At 49.2% G+C, this 19,587-nt stretch overlaps 8 protein-coding genes and 2 non-coding genes across 10 annotated transcripts; 4 read left to right on the forward strand and 6 right to left on the reverse strand.

The window, feature by feature from the left end:
• Nucleotides 1–28: 28 nt before the first annotated feature.
• BO94DRAFT_520716 (putative LaeA-like methyltransferase) lies at nucleotides 29–1,085 on the reverse strand (the record flags this gene model as incomplete). Its single annotated transcript, XM_025610123.1, has 4 exons — nucleotides 1,001–1,085; nucleotides 832–942; nucleotides 515–774; nucleotides 29–465 (listed from the first exon to the last, which is right to left on the reverse strand). The coding sequence occupies exons 1-4, from the start codon at nucleotides 1,051–1,053 to the stop codon at nucleotides 29–31; spliced, it is 861 nt and encodes a 286-aa protein (XP_025465382.1). The 5' UTR covers nucleotides 1,054–1,085.
• Nucleotides 1,086–2,044: 959 nt separating this feature from the next.
• Nucleotides 2,045–3,840, reverse strand: BO94DRAFT_558202 (HET domain-containing protein; the record flags this gene model as incomplete). Its single annotated transcript, XM_025613989.1, has 2 exons — nucleotides 2,045–3,735; nucleotides 3,786–3,840. 2 exons carry the CDS (start codon nucleotides 3,838–3,840, stop codon nucleotides 2,045–2,047), a joined length of 1,746 nt encoding a protein of 581 aa, XP_025465383.1.
• Nucleotides 3,841–4,853: 1,013 nt separating this feature from the next.
• Nucleotides 4,854–5,926, reverse strand: BO94DRAFT_576719 (NmrA/HSCARG family protein). Its single transcript, XM_025615151.1, has 2 exons — nucleotides 5,649–5,926; nucleotides 4,854–5,592 (listed from the first exon to the last, which is right to left on the reverse strand). Exons 1-2 carry the CDS (start codon nucleotides 5,901–5,903, stop codon nucleotides 4,933–4,935), a joined length of 915 nt encoding a protein of 304 aa, XP_025465384.1. The 5' UTR covers nucleotides 5,904–5,926; the 3' UTR covers nucleotides 4,854–4,932.
• A 1,410-nt stretch (nucleotides 5,927–7,336) lies between these two features.
• Nucleotides 7,337–7,409, forward strand: BO94DRAFT_t218. Its single transcript has one exon. It is a non-coding gene; the product is annotated as a tRNA-Val (tRNA).
• Nucleotides 7,410–8,043: 634 nt separating this feature from the next.
• Nucleotides 8,044–9,038, forward strand: BO94DRAFT_520726 (SDR family oxidoreductase; the record flags this gene model as incomplete). The annotated part of the gene is made up of 3 exons (XM_025610124.1): nucleotides 8,044–8,494; nucleotides 8,568–8,914; nucleotides 8,994–9,038. 3 exons carry the CDS (start codon nucleotides 8,044–8,046, stop codon nucleotides 9,036–9,038), a joined length of 843 nt encoding a protein of 280 aa, XP_025465385.1.
• A 179-nt stretch (nucleotides 9,039–9,217) lies between these two features.
• On the reverse strand, nucleotides 9,218–9,291 carry BO94DRAFT_t221. Its single transcript has one exon. It is a non-coding gene; the product is annotated as a tRNA-Ile (tRNA).
• A 174-nt stretch (nucleotides 9,292–9,465) lies between these two features.
• BO94DRAFT_625925 (uncharacterized protein) lies at nucleotides 9,466–11,943 on the reverse strand (the record flags this gene model as incomplete). The annotated part of the gene is made up of 7 exons (XM_025617317.1): nucleotides 11,553–11,943; nucleotides 11,058–11,456; nucleotides 10,784–10,916; nucleotides 10,650–10,734; nucleotides 10,255–10,602; nucleotides 9,626–10,208; nucleotides 9,466–9,570 (listed from the first exon to the last, which is right to left on the reverse strand). The coding sequence occupies exons 1-7, from the start codon at nucleotides 11,847–11,849 to the stop codon at nucleotides 9,466–9,468; spliced, it is 1,950 nt and encodes a 649-aa protein (XP_025465386.1). The 5' UTR covers nucleotides 11,850–11,943.
• A 408-nt stretch (nucleotides 11,944–12,351) lies between these two features.
• BO94DRAFT_470492 (uncharacterized protein) lies at nucleotides 12,352–13,374 on the reverse strand (the record flags this gene model as incomplete). The annotated part of the gene is made up of 1 exon (XM_025608336.1): nucleotides 12,352–13,374. The coding sequence occupies one exon, from the start codon at nucleotides 13,372–13,374 to the stop codon at nucleotides 12,352–12,354; it is 1,023 nt and encodes a 340-aa protein (XP_025465387.1).
• A 2,175-nt stretch (nucleotides 13,375–15,549) lies between these two features.
• Nucleotides 15,550–17,669, forward strand: BO94DRAFT_496315 (sulfatase family protein). The gene is made up of 5 exons (XM_025609286.1): nucleotides 15,550–15,879; nucleotides 15,926–16,083; nucleotides 16,132–16,951; nucleotides 17,007–17,119; nucleotides 17,165–17,669. The coding sequence occupies exons 1-5, from the start codon at nucleotides 15,582–15,584 to the stop codon at nucleotides 17,543–17,545; spliced, it is 1,770 nt and encodes a 589-aa protein (XP_025465388.1). The 5' UTR covers nucleotides 15,550–15,581; the 3' UTR covers nucleotides 17,546–17,669.
• On the forward strand, nucleotides 17,569–19,491 carry BO94DRAFT_150066 (uncharacterized protein). The gene is made up of 2 exons (XM_025605794.1): nucleotides 17,569–18,408; nucleotides 18,463–19,491. Exons 1-2 carry the CDS (start codon nucleotides 17,982–17,984, stop codon nucleotides 19,263–19,265), a joined length of 1,230 nt encoding a protein of 409 aa, XP_025465389.1. The 5' UTR covers nucleotides 17,569–17,981; the 3' UTR covers nucleotides 19,266–19,491.
• The last annotated feature ends 96 nt before the right edge of the window (nucleotides 19,492–19,587 follow it).

The raw sequence follows: 19,587 nt of genomic DNA on the forward strand, positions 1-19,587 counted from the left end.
CACTGCAATACAACACCTCCTCCACCCCTCAAGGTAAACTCTCCAAAGGCCTCCTCCCCAAAACCCTCATCAACTTCACCCCCGGCGACGCTAATCCCCCCTCACAAAGCCCCCCAAGCCTAACGACCAACTCCTCCGCCCTCCCCCTCGCAATTTCCTCACTACCTACCTGCCCCGACCTAACCAAAAGTCTCACATACAACGACCTAATAATAGCAACCAACCTCTTCTCCGTATCCTCACGCAGCTCCGGAAACCTCTGAGAATCATACACCACTCTCTCAACATCCACAAAGCCCACCATTTTACTCTCCTCGTAGACTTTCGCAGAAGCAGAGAAACATTTCCCCTCGGCGCGGAACCCGTAGTCGAAGCACCGGTAGAGTTCTTCGATTACGGGGTTGTTGTCTTTGGTGAGGTAGGTTTCGGAGTCGAGTTCTTCCCATTGGAGGTGGCCGCCTGGTTCTATGGTAGTCTTAGTAGATGTCTGGGGGTAAAGGGGGGGTAGGTATACTCAGGATATCATAAATATTTGTAATCGCGACTCTATATTCCGATTCCTCCAGAGCAGCAACCAGAAGACGTACATGGACGAGGTCATACCGATTATGGTGTTCTGTTGGAAACGGCACCGTCAAGTCATGGATAGATAGGTGGATGGATTCCGGATTGGAGGTGGGGAATTGTTCAGACGAGATGTCAAAGCCGTGGTAGTAGCGTTGGATGTGTGGGGTGGTTAGGTTTAGGAATTGGGAGACGTCTTCGAGCCAGATTCTGTCCAGAAGTACGTTTCATTAGTCTGATGAATTGGGTGAGGGAGAAGTGGCGTACCCAGTTCCGGTGGCTATATCTGCAATTGCATGGATGTTCTCTGTTGGGATTGTGGGGTGGATGAGGGTATTTGCGGATACTTTGACGAGGAGTTTGTGTTGGAGATCGAGGCTGGATGTCATGTCAGAGGATTATATGATAAGGTAGGTAGGTAGGGTTAGGAGTATACCGCTTTGACTCTACCTCATCTCGTCCAAAGACATACTTATCGTGGATATCCATTGTTGAAGTCTGCTGGTCCCCATCCTACAGAGGCCGGGCATACTCTGCTTTTATGTGTCCATGGACACTGAGTCAGTTGCTTCGCACGATCTCGATCGATCGATAGTCTTGCCTCTAACTAAAATCTCTCCTGATGATCAAATCAGCGTGATATCCTGGTTGCCTTCAGTTGTAGTGGCGCTTCAGCTCCACCAATATTACTTAGTGGCGTAGCTGAACCAGCCACATTCTTGGCTCACCCCGCATCTTCAGCTAGCCTCCCAAGCATTCATTGTAGGTTATAGGCAATGGTATATGCATTGATTCAGATAAAATCCAGGGTTTAATTATCGTAGAAACATACCCGTCAGTAGTGTCAGATATCCAGTCAGCCATCGGATATAATTTCCCCATGCTACATGGTATCCCCTGCTTGTTGTATCCGCATTGACACGGGTTACTAGGTAGGTGCGTACGGGGATGTCCGGGTTGTCTTGTGCAGGGGCCTGTGGATTTCTTGGTGTTGGGTATACTTGACGAATTATCAGTGGCGGGTCGCTAGAAATTACCATTGTTTAGCCGGCTAGCTAGCCAGTGAGTTGGTGGCGTTCGCTCAGGCTGGTTGAATGATTATGACAACACATACTATAGGGGCAGTTTAGGCATTTGTCGAGCATGGCTAAGCATGGTGCTATGGATTGTCTCACCTGGTTGAGACCCATTGAGTCGACGAACAAAGTTAGGGCAGTGGAATGTAAAGCAAGACACAAAGTATGGACGGAGTACAGACGAAGGCATATGTTGATTTTTTGAACGAGTCCACCCCGCATCGAATCTGCCGAACCTGTCATTTATCTGCCGATTACCCCGCTCCATCTGCCGTGACATGCCATGGATCTGAACCACTCTGCAATACATTTGCTTTTGTGAACATGGTGAGGTGGATAATGTATGAGATTGAACGAGAATGATACGAGGTAACATTCACCAAGGAAGCTAACATGACGAGGAATCATTCAAGAATGCACGTCACCTCTGAAAACCCAGCAAACAGATCCCTGGCAGCCTGCTCGTTCTCAACATACAGGAAAACGCAACCAACACGGACATAACTGTCTCGGCTAGTTCTTGACAGAGCCAATCCATTAACAACCCAGGTGTCCTCATCGAAATGCTGACCTTCAATTGGCAAGCAATAGATCTCGTCGCACATTTCATCCTTCACATCGAATATCACCTCCCATGATTCACCATAACTGTTCTCTTTGGGCGTCTTTACCACAGGCTCATCGTCTCCTACTTTAATGCTCGCCAGGGTCTGCATAGCCATGAGACTTTCCAAGCGAACATATCGTCGATGAATCGGAACAAGTGTCGCAGTCGCAAGAGGCCCCTTTAATGTGACCGTTCCCCCACTGACTTGACCGGTCTCATCCTCAGTACACTGAGAGCATTCGGCATCGATGACAGTCACAAATAGGAGAGTTGTACTATCCTGGGAATCCCGACAGTATCGCGCGTGCATATTGACGACACCATCCACAGATGCCCAGGACCAAGAAGGGGCCCGACACGAAGGAGGTCTCCGGCTGGACCCCTGAATGTTCCAGTTCAAAGCTCTTGGTAACTCATGACGCCATACTCCAGCGAGGTAAGTGTCCTCGCACCCTATCTCTGCAAGACGTCTTTTCACCCCCTTTGCTAGACCGGAAATTGCAACAAGCTTATCCGTGGGAACCGTGAGCCGACAAGCAGAGTAGGTATCGAGGATTGCATACCAATCAACATAGATCTGTTCGATGGGATCGTCAGAATGAAGTCGATCGGGAGCATCCAGAAGTTGCTTCCAGACGTGTTGGTGTTTGGCCGTGGACAGCGGCTCGCTGGCAGACTCTTCATCCTCATCACCATACACATACACGCTGTTTGGATGTATCTCGCAACATGCACACTCTCTACACTCCCAGAAGACCTGTTTCCTGCCAAAGTGCAGAACGCGCGGGGATAGAAGGCGTTCCTGTAAGGTCCATCCTCTCCTTGGCAGAGGCTCCGGGTCGAATAGTAGTCTCCAAGCCCATCCTTTCTCCAGGGAGAAGCGATACGGCTGGGGATTGCTTGGATTGTCGAGGCAGAGGTTGACAATGGTGGGGGCAACTGCAGCCGGGTCGCGGGGGAAGAAGCACCCGCCGTCATCATTGCTAGAGCCTAGCGCAGAGATTGAAAGCAAGGAGTTCTGGTAGACTTCACCCATCAATGCAGATTCTCTCTGCCAGTCTTGACGAGAGTCTTGGAAGATGCAGAGACGGTCGATCCAAAGGTACCTGACATTGAGCCTCTCGATGATGGAAAAGGCATCTCGGAAAGTTTTTGGCAGAGTTGAGAGTGGTTGGTATTTCGAGAGAGAGTGGAAAGTGTCATCCCGTAAGATTAGCGCATTGTTGGATGGATTGCCACCCCAGCAGTGGCTTAAAGTTATGTAGCGCTCCCCGGGTTCGACCTGGTGCCTTTCGACGACGCGGAACAGTCTCTCATTTCCCGCGGTTTCCAGTTCAAGAAGGCGGCTGGGAAGAAAGTTCTTCCCTACATGATTGTTACAGGCTGTATGTGTCTGAATACACCGACTGATCCATCGGTCAATCAATGCCCAAGTCGTTTCATCCCCAGTGGAAGTCCCAAGCTCGAGATTCAGATCTTCATCCAGTCCTAAGAAGCAATGTCAGTGACTCTTCACTCGCGGAGCAAAGACTAAGTACCTTCCTGCGGAATCAACTCAAAACCACCCGACGAATTGAGATAATACACAGACATGATCACCCGGCCGGGTTTCAAATAAATATCGAAAGCCGAGAAATATTCCACATCCCGTAATAATGGATCCGGCTCCCCTGTGTGATGCGATGGCGAGAATCTGCAACACATGACACATCCTTGTTCGATAGATGCCAGGAAAGATTCTCTGGTGAGATGATGAGCGAACAGGTACTTTTCTGGTTCAAGCCCTTCATATTGACCGATGCATGAGTTAAAATCAAGAGTACAGGGGCTTCAATAGCAGGTCGTACCAGGACCATATTGATCAGCATTATTGGTAAGCTTTAGCCGCTTGGTCTTGTTCGGATCCCAGATGCCTTCCAACCCTTCTTTACAAATTTTGCAGAGCATAATATGTGTACTGGACTAGTGTTCAGAGAAGAAGTATCCAATGGATGAAGTCAACCGGATGATTTGGCATCATCTAGCCTGGCTTCCCCTCCAGATGTTCGGCTGAATCACGACACCGTCCGTGCACGCTTACTGAATCGGGGAAAGCTGTAAGCACGGCTGCGGGGTTATTCCGCAGCATTTGTCCGAAGGCAAGAAAGGAAAATTTAAATACTGAGAATTAAGAAAGAGATGGATATGTAACCAGCAGTGCTGACGTGTAACGAATGATGACTACCCAGGAAGGTAAGCAGTGTCATCAGTTTATCGGATTTTAGCAGAGGTGGGCGTGATCAGCTCTTGGCCAACTGGTTGTCCCTTACGAACGAAGCGTGATGAGTTCTCGACATTTTTTCCAGGGTATACGGATAATCCATCGTCTGGGACCTCTGGGCAGCTGTTGGATTGCAACTTGCAAGGAAGAGTAACAAGGTGGAACAAAGGCGCTACAACCAAGTCAAGATCACTCTCCGCCTGCCATTTCGGTGAGGGGAGCTCCCTGTCGGTAGAAGCTTCACCGCCTTTAGATATATGTCTGCCTGAGGTGTGAATCAGGGCCTGAGGCCTCGAACAATGTATATGTAGATACGTTAGGGACTAGAAACTCCGATAAGGCTGTAAATATGGCAATTGTAAAAGTATTAAGTATTTAATAATGTACAAAGAACCGAAATATTGGATGAAATGAAAAAAAAGGTATCACGCCTTCATAAACCCACTCTCCGTCTCCAACCAAGCACCAAAGTCCTTGAGACCCGGATGAGCCCGCTTCAGGGCCGGAATGTCAGCGTCATACCCGGAATCATGAAACCACTGAAACATATAGCCCATGTCCTTCATCATCCACATGATTAAGCGGCCGACAATGCCAAACGTCATGGGAACATTCTTCCCTGTCTTTTGCTTGAAGATCCTCGCCATCTCCTCAAAAGTCAGACTGTCCCCAGCCAACGAGACGCACTTCCCACTATACTCCTCCGGATTCAGAAACGCCTGGGCACCGAAATACCCGATATCCGAAGCAGTAATCAGCTGCAACGGCTTATCCCGAACGGAGATCTTCCAGCACGTGGTAAACACCTTTCCGAAGAAGTCGGGCGTGAAGTTGTCGAAGAAGGCTGTTGGGCGGAGAATGGTCCATTCCATGTCGGTGCCTTTGGCCTTGTTGACGAGGTGGTGTTCGACGTTGTGTTTGGTGATGAAATGAGGAATGCGGGTCGGCTGGTCAAAGGAGGCATCACCACCGCGATCAACAGAGGTGTAGACGAAGTACTTGACATTGTTCTTCAGAGCAGCGTCGACTAAGTTGTTGCCCTGTTTCTCTTCGGCGTCATGCGTAGAACTACCGGGGACGACGGTCTTGATAGTCGTTAGTAATGCATACATTCACAAAGCTAGGGAGGGCCAGGGCATACCGTCACACTGAATACTCCCCAAATAGGTTGCGAAGTGGCCTTCTGAGCATTCCGGAAGATGGCATCGGCGTCATCAAGATTTCCCCCAATGACTTTGATTTTGTCCGACTTTTTGACGAGTCGCTGCGCGCTGTTGGAGCTGGGGTCACGGGTCAAGGCGAGAATCTCAACACCTGCTTCTTGGCTGAGCAGGGCATTAACGACACTGCCGCCCTGCTTGCCGGTGGCACCGACGACTAGAATGGTCTTTGTCATTTTGATTGTGGGTGAAAAGGACGTGAATGAGCTTAGTGAAGTGGCAGATTTCACGAGGTGCTACGCTCATTAAATAGAGTATTCGGAACCCTCGCCACCCGAGTTCACCAGATCATAGATTAGCTTATCAACCAACGGTTGCAGAAAATTCATGCTATCGATGCTACCTTCTGTCACACCATGGACTTTAATTCCTGAACTCATGGCTCAGCCAATCATTGTGCTGCCATCGGCACGGCATTGGTAATGGCCCCACTCTCGGGGTTGAGCTCAACCCCGAGCTTACATAAGGCATCATTTAGCAGTTTATTCATTGCAAAACTTTGATTGTCCTTGATGGGTTTCATTCACTAGTCCAAGGGGGGAAACAATTTTCCCTTTTCGTCGTAATTATTATTTGTACCTGGTGCTATTGATTTCCATATGATTATCCGCCTCATTCTCACACAGGGTCGTGATAAGTCAGTTGTTGTAGAGATTTCCTCTTTAAGCACATCTATATAGACTAGATATCCCGCTCGGCTCTTCGAACACCATACCTAGCTGTAATTGAGCACTAGAGTCATGGTGTAGGACAAGTCGATTGTTTGATAAGGTAAGAATCAAAACGCTTATGCATGGGAAATTGCACGCTCCGATAAGAAGTTTTGTCCCTGAGACTAACCATTTCTCTCAGCGGATATTGAGACTGATAGAGTGGATCTAGAGCAAGCGCATATGCTTTGGAGGGTGCACCTCTGCGGGCTTCCTGGCTTTGTACTTAAATAGACTGGTCTGTGCTTTACCCCATCCTATGCTTCACCCCTTGTTTCATCTCGACGGTATTTATAACAGCTTTGAAACAGATGCTCGTTATACGCAATGTTTCAGCCCAATACACCATGGGTACGGATTATCAATGTCGGGGTCGAGATGGGGGCCGATGCGAGTCAACTGACCCACCAGTTGAGCCCCGGGACTGACCTCAAGGCCGGTATCTATGATTTCAAAACCTGAATATGTAGATAATCCAACTACGTATACCTACTCCATGGGAAAAAGAGGCAGGTGGCGAAAGGACTGGCTCGGTCAGCGCACGCCCGCGGGAATTTGGGTGGTTGTAGTGGTCTGATTCTTCGAAGGATCGCTTTTATTCACAAAATCACAAAGGAATAAAGTCTTAAACAATCTGAGAGGGTGTTGAGTATTAAAAGGCTGACAACATAGGTAACGTTTATAGGAAGGCTAGGACATCCAACCATAGAATGTGGAGAGAAGGTCAACCCTCTGAAGTGGACTTGACTGAGCACCTATCTTCTGGGTCAGTGTATCAGCATAAAGGGGAAAATAGTCATATGACGAGCCCTTTGATCTAATGTCGAAAAATCCAATTGATATATGAAACTAAGTTTGTTGCATAGGTATGATAAAGACTTATCGCCTTGCGATGGAAAGCTCGACTGGCCCAGCGGTTAAGGCGTCTGTCTTACACACAGAAGGTCCTCGGTTCGATCCCGAGGTTGAGCATCTATTTTTTGCTCCCTTAATATAGACACCATCTCCATTTATGATTGATAGACACCATTCCGTAACCTTTTTAGAGGTTGTTTTAGTTAGTAGCAGCTGGCTGAACCGCATTCGAACCGTCTCAGAGTTATCTGTACGTGACGGTGAGACTATGCCCGTAGTTCCTTCTATTGATCCACTTCAACTATATAACGGTCTAGTAGTGCAGTCGATGAAACAACGTCTGGATATTCTATAATTCCATAAGACAGGGCAGCATAGGCATTTCGCATACAGAGTAAATTCCAATAGACGATCGGGGCCAGTATGGTACAATCAGTGATTACTGGCTACGACCACTAAGTCTGATAGTCCACGATCTAGACCAGGGATGGAATAGTACCCAGATCTAATTGCCGATGGGCCCGCTCGTATACTCATCCACCTTATTGGCTGGGTCGAATCAACGCCGTACAACAATCCTCCAGGACCTGCCCGACCCCAGTAGATAACTACTAGTTGTATCACCTTGCTAAGGAGTGAAAGAGACAATATCTACTAATAGCTATATTAGAACCACCTTACCCCACATCCAACATGCCCTCCTCTCTAACTTTCTAGCCCTCCACCCCCATCTCCCCCTCCCACCCCAAGCATGCCCCCCTGTGCCCTCATAACCGGCTGCAGCGCCGGGGGCATCGGCTCAGCCCTCGTCACGGAACTCCACGCCCAGGGCTTCAAAATCTACGCCACCGCCCGATCCACAACAAAAATGAACCACCTATCCGCCCTGCCCAACGTAACCCTCATCCCTCTCGACGTCACCAACAAAACCAGCATCACCGGGGCAGTAAACACCATCCACCAGGATTTAACTTCCCACAACGACACCCTCACCCTCCTAATCAACAACGCCGGACAATCCCTCGTCGCCCCCGCCCTGGACACACCAATAGATGAATCAAAGCGTCTATTCGAGGTTAACTTCTGGGGCGTTATCGCCGTTGCACAGGCTTTTATCCCTCTTCTTTTACATACTAAGAATGAAGGAAGTACCATCGTGAACGTGTGTTCTATTTCAGGCTTCCTATACGCACCATGGATGAGTACGTCCCCGATTCCATCCCACCCGATACACCCCCCCCTCCAGAAACCCAATCCGAATAATAATCTAAACAGGTACCTACAACGCCACCAAATCAGCCCTCTACTCATGGAGCGAAACCCTGCGACTCGAACTCCAACCATTCAATATCCGGGTTATATCCCTAGTCACCGGGACCATCGCCACAAACATCATGTCACATACCAACATATCCCTCCCCGAGAACTCACTCTACCAGAAAGCCCTTCCTGAGATCCAGACCCGGGGGGTTGGAAAAGACATACGGAACAAGACCCCGCCGGGGGAATTTGCTCGGGAGGTTGTTAGGGATATTTTGCGGGGGGCGACGGGGCCGGTATGGCGGGGGTCGATGGCGTGGGTTGTTAGGGTTATGGGTGGGATTGTGCCTGTGGGGGTTTTGGTGAGTTATTTTTCTTTCGGTGTTATTTCCTGGGAAGTGGGTTTACTAGGTGGTTGCTAATTAATATCCTTGGATTTAGGACTGGGTATTGAAGAAAGGGACTGGGTTGGATCGGTTGCCTTGAAAGATCCTATACATACATATACATAGGTGGAAACAGATGATAAGGAGACACAAGTCCAAAAGCAGTACCTACTAGCATAAAATAATTAAACATAGAGCAGAGAGTATGGCACCACTAGTAGTAAAGTGGACCCGACCTCCTCCCGAGGAACAAGAACAAAAATCAAAACCACAAAAAGATGGTCCCAGAGGGGCTCGAACCCTCGACTTTAACGTTATTAGCGTTACGCTCTAACCAACTGAGCTATGGGACCTGGTTGTTGAATGCCGGCGGGGCTGTCCGATATAAGTGGGTGCGTATACCAGTCGCACTTGTTAGTTGGGTTGTATACATACCGGATAGATGAAGGCCTAGGAGGCTGGTAGTTGGGCATTGAATAACAGTAGTAGATAGAGGAGAGCCACGTGGGGTGTAGAGCGGTGGGTTGCTAATTGCGACCGTCGATGGTGTGCTTCGCGAGATAGGGTTGACCCTTCGCGTAGGGGTATACATCTACCAGGATGAAAGTAGAGAGGGCGAGAGTAACATCACTCTGGCACGAGTAAGTGATGATAGCCATCAAATGCATGCCTAGCAGATCGTTATACTTCACTATAATCCGTACCCAATCTATCAAACGCCCGAATGACCGTTTCCAGACTCTCTCCATGAAAAGGGCCATTGCCGCTCCCCGCCTCGAGTTCCAAGTTGAGATAATGATGAACGACATAATTGGCCCCCAGCCCATCAACTTCAACCCGAGTCCAAACCTTCTCGTGATGCTCTCTCAAAATAGATTGTACCTGTTTGGGAATATATGTGGCATCCGCACTCGAATTGAGCACCAGCTCTATCGTCCGCAAGAAAGCCCGAGAGAGTCGCCACGTCAGACTCATATGCCAGAGACCTGCGACGCAGGTGACCAGAATCTCACGCCATCTGGAAAGTTCTAAATGTGAGGCTGCATGGATACCCGCCATGAAGAAATAATGACTCATGGCCACGGGGACGGATTTCCAGCCATGACAAGCACGGTAAATCAGGACCAGGGCCCCCATTGAGTCCATTGTTTCCCCTAGAATTTTGCGTGGGTCGAAATTGGTGAAGGCAGCTAGTGATTTTTTAGAAATATTACTTCGGCGGGAGATGAATGGGCCGCAGAGGTTGACGACCGTCGCGTGGTAGTATAGGCTACGGCTGTTATTGTGTGAATTATACAATGAGAGGGTAAAAGCACTGTAGACATATATTATGCGGTGATTTGTTTGTTTCAACGTCCAGTACGGCCGGGGGAGCCTGTTTAAAAGTATCAAATCTCGTGTAGCAGGCGGTTCCCCTCTGCCAGTCGTCCAGGTCGGTCAGATTACCCAAAGTGAATGATAGCTTGACCATGTCATTTACGATGATGAGAAGATTTCGACGGGCCCAGCTTCTAGTGTTCGTATATGGTCGGTAAACGGGAATTGTGAAAGGATATGGGGTCCACTGTTCGTTGAGATCGGCAGCAAATGCTTCGTCTTCGTCCAGGAATACTTCCGGCGGGCCCGGCCACACCGAGGGCATTTTTAGTATTTGCACTGACATTCTGCGAACATTTAGCAATGTTCCCAAGGATAGTGGAGTACAACTCACAACTCCATATCGTAGACCGCACAGGCAATGGCTTTATGCGCCTGCGGGTTATCGCGAAGAACTCTCGCCGACGAAGTATGTAGACCTAGCTGTAAACCCATCAATGCGCCGTATTGGAAATAACGAGCGCCAACCTTGTCCTTTGGTAGGGATGCAGATTCGGGTCTTCTCGCGAGCCCAAAGTTTCTCGATCACTCGGAAAAGCTGTTTTGCGGTACCTATCTCTTTCCGACGGTCCCAGGGTTTCTCGAGGTCGTACGAAAAGTGCTATATTTGTTAGAAAAGATACCACCAGCGAAATGAGGTACTTGCACAGGCGTAGAAAAGGATGGTGTGGACCAGCATAGAGGAGCAGAAAGTAGTATCTCAAGTAGCAAAGCTTTTGAAAAAGAGGCTAGGCTCAATAACCCGCCAGGTAGGATTGTCCCAAGCAAAGTAAAGTGGGAACAAATGCGAAGCAGTGGCATCCGAAACCAACGTCGACCATAAATTGGTTGTAAGGACGCTATATGGCGGCTGTTGCTCGATCGTCTCGACTTGACCGGACATCCGAGTCAGCCAGACCTGCTGCATTCTTTCGAGGGTCATAGGGGCTTGATGTGATGGCAACTGTCTACCCAGACGGGTGGCGGCATCATGCACTGATGCACTGTAACGGATTGTGTTTACCACCTCTGGCAGTATATCCACATCGCATTCCTGGATAGCTTGGTAGATATGATGCAGATCGCTGAGTTCATGGTCCACCTGTCCCAGCGCACTGTATAGATTCCCTGGAGAATTCTGCCGTAGCAGGCTACTCGGAGCCTTTATACTCCGTGCGAGATCCTGTTAGCGCGTGGATCTTCTAGCAGATATCGGCCAGTAATGGCAAGCCGTGTTTCTACTTGCTATTTGACTCACATCTGGACGCTCCGCAAGTACTACGGATGATGTGGGATTTGCTCGGGACAAGATGGGCTTGATCACGCGCTCAAGGCGATTAATTCGGCTCCGCAACTGGTCCACCTCCCTAGGCCGTTTCACCTCGGTATACGTGCATTCCAGGCCCAGCCCTTCACAGTAGAGGCATGGCTTGGCCCTATTGCACTTGGCCTTGCGTTTTCGACACAGATCACAGGCCTGGACTGAGCGGGATCGAGAGCTCGAAATTGTGGTCAAATGTTGCGCTCGGGGGATCAAGATCTTACTCGAACGCATTGCATCGGTGAAAGGCAAGGGCTAAGGAGTGGGCTCGGGGCGGGGAGTCGGGATTGGAAACCTGGATTGATTGACGCCTTTAGTTGGTGGTCGATGCGTCACGATCGACGGCGGCCGAATAGGGCGGCCATGTTAGGGGCCTCCGATGGATGACTAATCATCACCTGACGTGCTGGTCTCAGCTGGAGGAGCTGTCTTATTCCATGCCTACTGCCAGTATCTAAGCCAGAAGGAAGAAGGGCATGCCCTTGGGTAGTTATAAGTACCTGCGGCCCTTGAACGGTAGGATGTAGTTTGCCCATTCGCTCCAACAGAATGATGCTTTCCGATGGGAAGGAGCCATGGAAAAGATGGCTATTGGCTCGGAAGTATTTTCCCACAAGGAATTCCATTTCTTTGATAAGCTATGGTTTGCACTACTCCCTGGCAATCATCATGCGTCTGTAATAACTGTGCAATGCAAGTGATCCGTGCAGCAAAGGTAGCTTAATATGCCTCATACCTACTCATTGTCAGACCCCAAGGTGAAAGAGTGACTAGTGCTGAAGAACAGTCCACTCTCCCTTGTATCATCCTGGTATTGTGTGGGATGAATCCTCTGAACAGTCCATGCATGACTTAGAACAGGTGCTGATCCCCCCAGAAGCCTTTCAGTCCGGAACACATACAAATCCTTTTCAGGGTCTGACTTGACATGAAGTGGGTGTCCGCGAGGAAACACCAGCGTTGTCTCACAGATGCTGCAGGTTTGAATTTGCCTATATAAGTCACAGGCACTGTGGTAAAGATTCAAAACACCAGCTTGACAGACACTAGCCAGCCATAAGTCGATTGTTCGGTGTGCGCATCCCAGGCGCCAGGTCAAATGACCATTCTTTCCCAGCTGCCCAGACTCAACAGACAGCTTGTAAGAAGTGGTGATCTTCAGTTGATGTGCATCGTTTAGTTCCGGGGAAATCTCGATGCGCAGCGTGGTTGTTCCGTAGCTCTGATAGCAAGAATGCCAGGGAAAGCGCTCCTGAACATGCAATCCAAACTGGGTTCCCAGAGCTCCTACGGAGCGTTCTCGTATTTTCAAAAGTTCAATCAAATCGATTGTATCCCGAAAGGTCATTTTCTTGCACGGACATACATCGACGAGGCCTCCAAGATCCCCGAGACCACAACAACGATCTTCCGCCATGCGTTTCAATTGCTTCGACGTGTACGAGGCCCGTGGATGCAACCTCAAGCATCGAGAGCAGACTTGCCACCGTTTGCCTTCCAGTAGCTTGGCGAATTGCCATCTAGGAGTCAGAAAGTTGTAATTGTTCTCGTGGTGAAACCGGGGTGCAAGATCCCCGGGGAAGCGTAATTGTGTCGAACTTAGACTGGTCGCACATAGGGAAAATAACCGTTTACAGGTCAGGGCGAGACACGCTTCTGGCAGCACGGATAGATGACTGATGATCTCGACTAATATCTCTGTGGGTAACTCGAGGATGAGGCAACGCTCAGATGGTGGACATTTCGCTTGTAGTTGCATGCGTTTCTGACGGTTGAAGTTGACAAATGCTGTCACTTTGGCCCTGGCGCGACTGAGGCGACTTTCTGTAGACATTAAAATGGTTTGGATGGATGTGTTGCAGGATATCCATGGAAAAGGAATATTCAAGTCAGTTCATATAGGCCAGTGGCTCAATGGAAGAAGTACACACTGTGTTGAACACATCCGACCTACCCACAAAATCTGTAAGCGGAGATGAGCTGAAGAAGGGGAAAGAACAATGTAGCATTTTGCCCTGTACCTAATGCATACTAACACCGCTAATGCTAGACCAGTGATATAGGCTGGGACGCGGGTCCGCATCATGGCCAGCCAGTCGGACCTGATGGCAGTGTCCAGTCCATGGATAGTAATTCATGTCAAACAAGGACACTCTCGAGGTAAATCAGGAGAAAGCGACTAAACTTGCTGGTCCCCCTCTATGGATATCTTTTCCGGGCACGTTGACGGAGATTGGCCGGCGTAAGTTCGGAGCAGGGACGACGCGAGATCGAGTGGTACAGACGGAGCGGGTACTACCTAAGTACACGCAAGTAGTAGGGACTACTACCAGTATAGTACTAGTAGGACGGAGTACCTCTGCAGTACCTAGAGACCGCTGATAACTCACTGGCTTGGCAAATGGCCGATCGCCGATCGTTGCCACCCAAATCCATTGGACGGATAGCCTCGTCCGCCAATAGGAGAGCAACCTGAGGTCATGTGATGAGGGCTTTCGCATCTTCTGCATAAATTGGCATAAGCAGCACCAAGTGGCCGAGAAGTCTAGAATCTTCCTGTAAGAGATTGCTCATCCTGGTCTTATTGCAGTCGATTTCGTTAATATTGATGGCTTTGATTCCTTGGCGCTTCGCAACATTATATACGTTCAGCATTATATGGCGCCCGCAAACTCAATCTACGAACCAAAAAGCTTGGCCATGGGGGTCTAGCTGATGATTTGCATACAATAGAGAAAATCAAGCATACTATGGAGCTTACTACTCGCCATAATTAGTTGCCTTCTTAGCTTCCTTCGGAGATCTTTGTACAGCGATGATCACGATGCTGCCATGTGTTTTCCACTCCCTACATCCTGTGTATGGTAGTGTCTACCACATACTTTGCATCGCATGGGCGAGACGTAGCTCCAACCGACCGAAAAGATTCCCCACTTTGCCAGAAAGGGATCCGTAACAAACTCTAAGCCATTTGCTTAAAACCCAGTGTTTCCCTGGGCTCCAACACAACCAAGGCTCGTGTCTCTGTTTCCCCCCTTAAGCCATCATTGCACATTGTACGGAGTAGCATCCAATCTACAATGATCATGCATCTTGTTCAGAACCCTCCAACACCCGACCCTTCAGTTGCTGAATATGGCAAGATATGTTCTTCCCTCTTCAAGGTATATGTCCCACCACTTTTGCGAAGCGTTGCTAAGAGAGAAAAGCACAGATCACAGATATTTGCGAGAGAATCATGTTTCTTGTCGATATAACATCCGAGCAGATATCTGCATACAAAGACAAGGACCTCCCCGACGACTTTAGTCTGCTGCCGGCTCTAGATGATATCGACAGGGTAGCTTATGAGCAGCTCCAAATGCTGGAAGAGCTTTCTCGCCTCTATGAATTTCTGGCTTCAACTCCGGGTCCGTCGGGAGAGAAGTATTCCTAGCAAAGTGCTTAAAATAATTATGAATTGGATTGAAGTCCAAGAGACATGTAAAGGTACAGTATCTCGATGTATTTAATGACTTGAAATCGAGTGTGACATACTAACTTGCCAATAGTCTTGTGACTTCTCTCCTTTGAGGCCCTGTAGTCACGGGCCGTACCTACAATTGACTTGGGCTGTTCTCTTGTATAAACTTTCTGTTTCAAATATGCCGTGGAATTGTCTCCATGAGCAAAAGAAGTATTTTACTAATACAAAATAAAATATAGCATCATATAAAGGGGTCTGGATCCATAAATACAATGATTTGTTTATTCTTTTTTTTTTCATCGGGGTTTGGGACCTCGTTTCTGTGGTTTATATTGGCCACCTGGGCTTCAGCTATATATATCTCAACCGCTGCAAGATGACGTATGCCTCGGGTAGATAGGATTGCGTTATATGCGGGGTTAATAAGCAATCCTGGCCAGCACCGTGCCGACGACATCCATGATCTGACATCAATCTCCCGATGGTATGATACTGCCAATATGCGTAACCTGGTGTGTTTTCTCACACTGGCTGGCTTTGCAGCTACCAAGTCACTGCCGCAGCTGCCACTTGCTGCACACACCAAACCCAATGTTATCTTCATCCTGACCGACGATCAGGATGCTCATCTCGACTCTCTGGATTATATGCCGTATGTCAAAAAACACCTTATCGACAAAGGCACTCATTATCGCAGCCACTATTGCACAACCAGCGTCTGTTGTCCATCGCGTGTGACGCTCTGGACGGGGAAGCTGGCACACAACACAAATGTCACCGATGTCAATCCTCCATATGGTGAGCCACAAATGTCAATGACACCTTAGACAGCTAACATGATAAGGTGGATATCCCAAATTCATCTCGCAAGGGTTCAACGAGAATTACCTTCCTGTATGGCTACAGGAAGCGCACTACAACACTTATTACACCGGCAAGCTGTTCAACGTTCACACAGTTGACAACTACAATGCCCCATTCCCAGCCGGATTTACCGGCCATGTGGGTACCATAGTATCCAGGCGATTTATGCAATGCTGACCAGCACAGGACTTCCTCCTCGACCCATTCACATACGACTACCTCAACAGTACCTTTCAACGAGACGGCGAAGCACCCCAGAGCTACGAAGGCGAATACAGTACGGATGTTCTCGCGCAAAAGGCATATCGCCTCCTCGATGAAGCCGTTGCTGCCCAGAAACCTTTCTTTCTCACTATAGCTCCCGTCGCGCCTCATTGCAATGTATTTATGAACGGAACCGGGCTCGACGAAAACCCTGTTTTTAGCTTCAGCGCACCTATCCCCGCCAAGCGACACGAGCATCTATTCAAGGGTATACAAGTCCCCCGCACCCCGTCATTCAATCCAGAGTACCCATCTGGAGCCAACTGGATCAAGACCTTGAAGCGTCAAAACGAGACGAATGTCGAGTACAACGATCACTTCTACCGTATGCGTATACGCGCGCTCCAAGCTGTTGATGATATGGTCGATGGTCTCTTTACCCGCTTGCATCAATACAATCTCCTGGACAACACGTATATTGTCTACAGCAGCGACAATGGCTACCACATCGGCCAGCACCGACTTCAGCCGGGCAAGTCGTGTGGATACGAGGAGGATATCAACGTTCCTTTGGTTGTCCGCGGCCCTGGGATTGCTGAGAATACATCTACAGATATCGTCACCACACATACTGATTTGGCTCCCACCTTCCTTCAGTTATTGGGCATCCCGCTGCGAGATGACTTTGACGGGGATCCGATCCCTCTGACACGGAGGCAGATGGAGGCCGCGCAGGGGGAGAGACAGGAACATGTGACAGTGGAATATTGGGGGTTTGCTGCAGGAGAGGGAATATACGACTGTACGTACCCCCTCCCTCCATTTTATTATTGCCCTAACAAAACATGATCGAACAGTCGATCTATCCGCATACAACAACACCTACAAAGCCCTCCGGATCAAAGGAAAGGGATATAACCTCTACTACTCAGTATGGTGTAACAACGAACACGAACTATATGATATGACCGTACCTATCCCTTCCCATATGTACATCCAGATTTAACATAACCAGACCGATCCCTACCAACTCCACAACCTCTTATCCACCGACGCTTCCACTACGCCAACTCCCCACACAATCCTAAACATCCCCCTACCCAAGCTCACCCCTCGTCTGGACACCCTCCTCCTTGTCCTCAAATCCTGCAAGGGCCAAATATGCATTAAGCCCTGGACGGCGCTGCATCCAGGCGGGGACGTGGCCACACTAAAAGAAGCGTTACATGCACGCCACGATCACTTCTACGAGGTGGAGCAGATGACTCGGGTCCAGTTCGAGGAATGTGCACGTGGGTATTTGCTTGAGGTGGAGGGACCGCAGTTCGATGCCGATAGCGAAGCAAGAGAGAATGTGTTTGTTCGAGATGGATTATTGTGGGATAAGTGGGTTTGATTAAGATGACGAATCGGATGCAGGTTATGCAGAAAGGGTTGTTGATGCGTTTACTCCCTTAGATGTGTGTGCGAGTGTTACGTTATATACATGTATGCATTCAGGTCAATACCTTCTTCCTCAGCCCTCTCATTGTGGACGGTATGCTGGATGGGATTTCGCGCTGAAAGACCCACTCGCCGCAACCCGCTAAACCGGGTCAATCCGAATATCGTCCACATGTTATTGCTAACTGCGTCAATATATGACGATAACGACGCGATTTCTCGCGAGTTTGTAAGCCTAAACCATGTCTCAGAGATCACCATTCAGGATGCGCACTAAGCGATAGCGTGGATGGCATCCCTGCTAGCGGGCTTAGCCGGACCCTGTCGCCGCGGCTATTTAAGGGAGCTTCCCTCCCTGTTCTCCCGTGCTTCCGTCACTTACCCCAACCATGCACCCCAGATATCCCATGGATCCTGAATTCTTCCGAGACGCCCTCAGGGCTGCTATCCGGTGCCACTCTGCCGATAGTGTTGATGTTCTTCTGAGGCGGGGGGGGGGCAACCCTGATGTATATGACCTTTCTAAATATGAGCGCCAGCAGAGTGAGTTTCTGCGATTCCTCCCTAAGAGCGAAGATGGTATTCGCCATCCCCCCAGCGGATCCCGAGCGGAGCTTCTTGCTGCTATGGATGAAAATGGGTATCCTGCTCAGACAGTTCACATCACGGAAGAGGAGGTTGAAGAAGGCCGCTGGCAAGACGAATTCTGGACGCAAAGCTCGCGCCGAGTTGATCCCCAGCAGCAAAACGTCATCCATCCCTTGATTCTTGCAGCCTGGCAAGAATCGACTGCCGTTGTGAACCGTCTCATCGCAGGCAAGTCCGATTGTTCCTTTTGGATGGCCGAACCCCCGATGACAGAAATTCCAGAACCGCCTAGACCTTCCGCTCTAGCCATCTCCTCTCCTGTCCACGAGGCTATAGCAAGAGGTAATAATACCATGCTACGCCATCTGCTTGCCCGGGGATTCAGCCCAAATACTCTTCCCCTTGGCAACGTGCGCGAAAGTATCACACCGCTCATGTCAACCTTCCTGCACAGGACCAACGAAACTTGGGATGAAGCGGCATATGACATACTTGCTCAAGACCCCCGGATTGATTTGGACCTCCGATCGCCATTCATGCTCGTCCACATTCTCCATTTCGCCACGGCCTATTCCCTCACGGCTTTGAAACGCGTTGAACGCGATGTCCCTCTTTCTCACGCCGATACCACCGCTTACGGCCGAACGCTTCTGTACATCGCCTGTCTACCCAAACTCAGACAACGGTTTGCATCCAAAGTCCGGGAGTCGATCCATGCCCTGCGATGTCATTATTCATCCGCTCCCGAGACAAAAGTTGAATGTGAGGCAGAGCTTGGCCCCCAGCTGAAACTGATACAGTACCTCCTAGCATCCGGCACGCAGTCAGTTACAGCGTATGATACCGATTTGAATACCCCGTTGCATTACCTTGCTAGCGCGAGGGTTATTAACGAAGAAGCGATTGCGCTGTTGCGCGCGCAGCCAGATGGCGAGGTAATGTGGACGGAATGGAGGAATTGGTATGGGTATACGGCCGAGGAGCTGTATGAGAAAGTGCATCGCAAGAGGAAGCAGAAGGACTCGTGGTATGGGGGGACGACTTTACGGGTTGCTAAAATGCCGAAACTGCGACTGAGATGGTGAGTTTGTGGCTTGAGATGACTGCCTGATCCGGCCAACTTGGGGTCCATCGTCAGGTAAGTTTTCTCTCCAACCATAGTTTATGGCTGCTGTTAAATGATTGATCTAGTGTGTAGTCTGTATACAATTGGTACATCGGTAAGTCCTTGTAATCAACTGGCACTGACACATCGGATATATAAACCCTCTGCCTCGTAAATCCGTGCCGTTCGGAACCCTCGGATAATCAATCACGCCATTAAACCTCTTTCCACTAGTTGCAAGACATTTCAATACCTGGAAGCCAATACTTTGTACCAATTGATTCCACTGAAATCACGCCACC

The sequence above is a fragment of the Aspergillus sclerotioniger genome, assembly GCF_003184525.1.
Source record: "Aspergillus sclerotioniger CBS 115572 chromosome Unknown BO94scaffold_21, whole genome shotgun sequence".
In the NCBI taxonomy this organism is placed as follows: domain Eukaryota; kingdom Fungi; phylum Ascomycota; class Eurotiomycetes; order Eurotiales; family Aspergillaceae; genus Aspergillus; species Aspergillus sclerotioniger.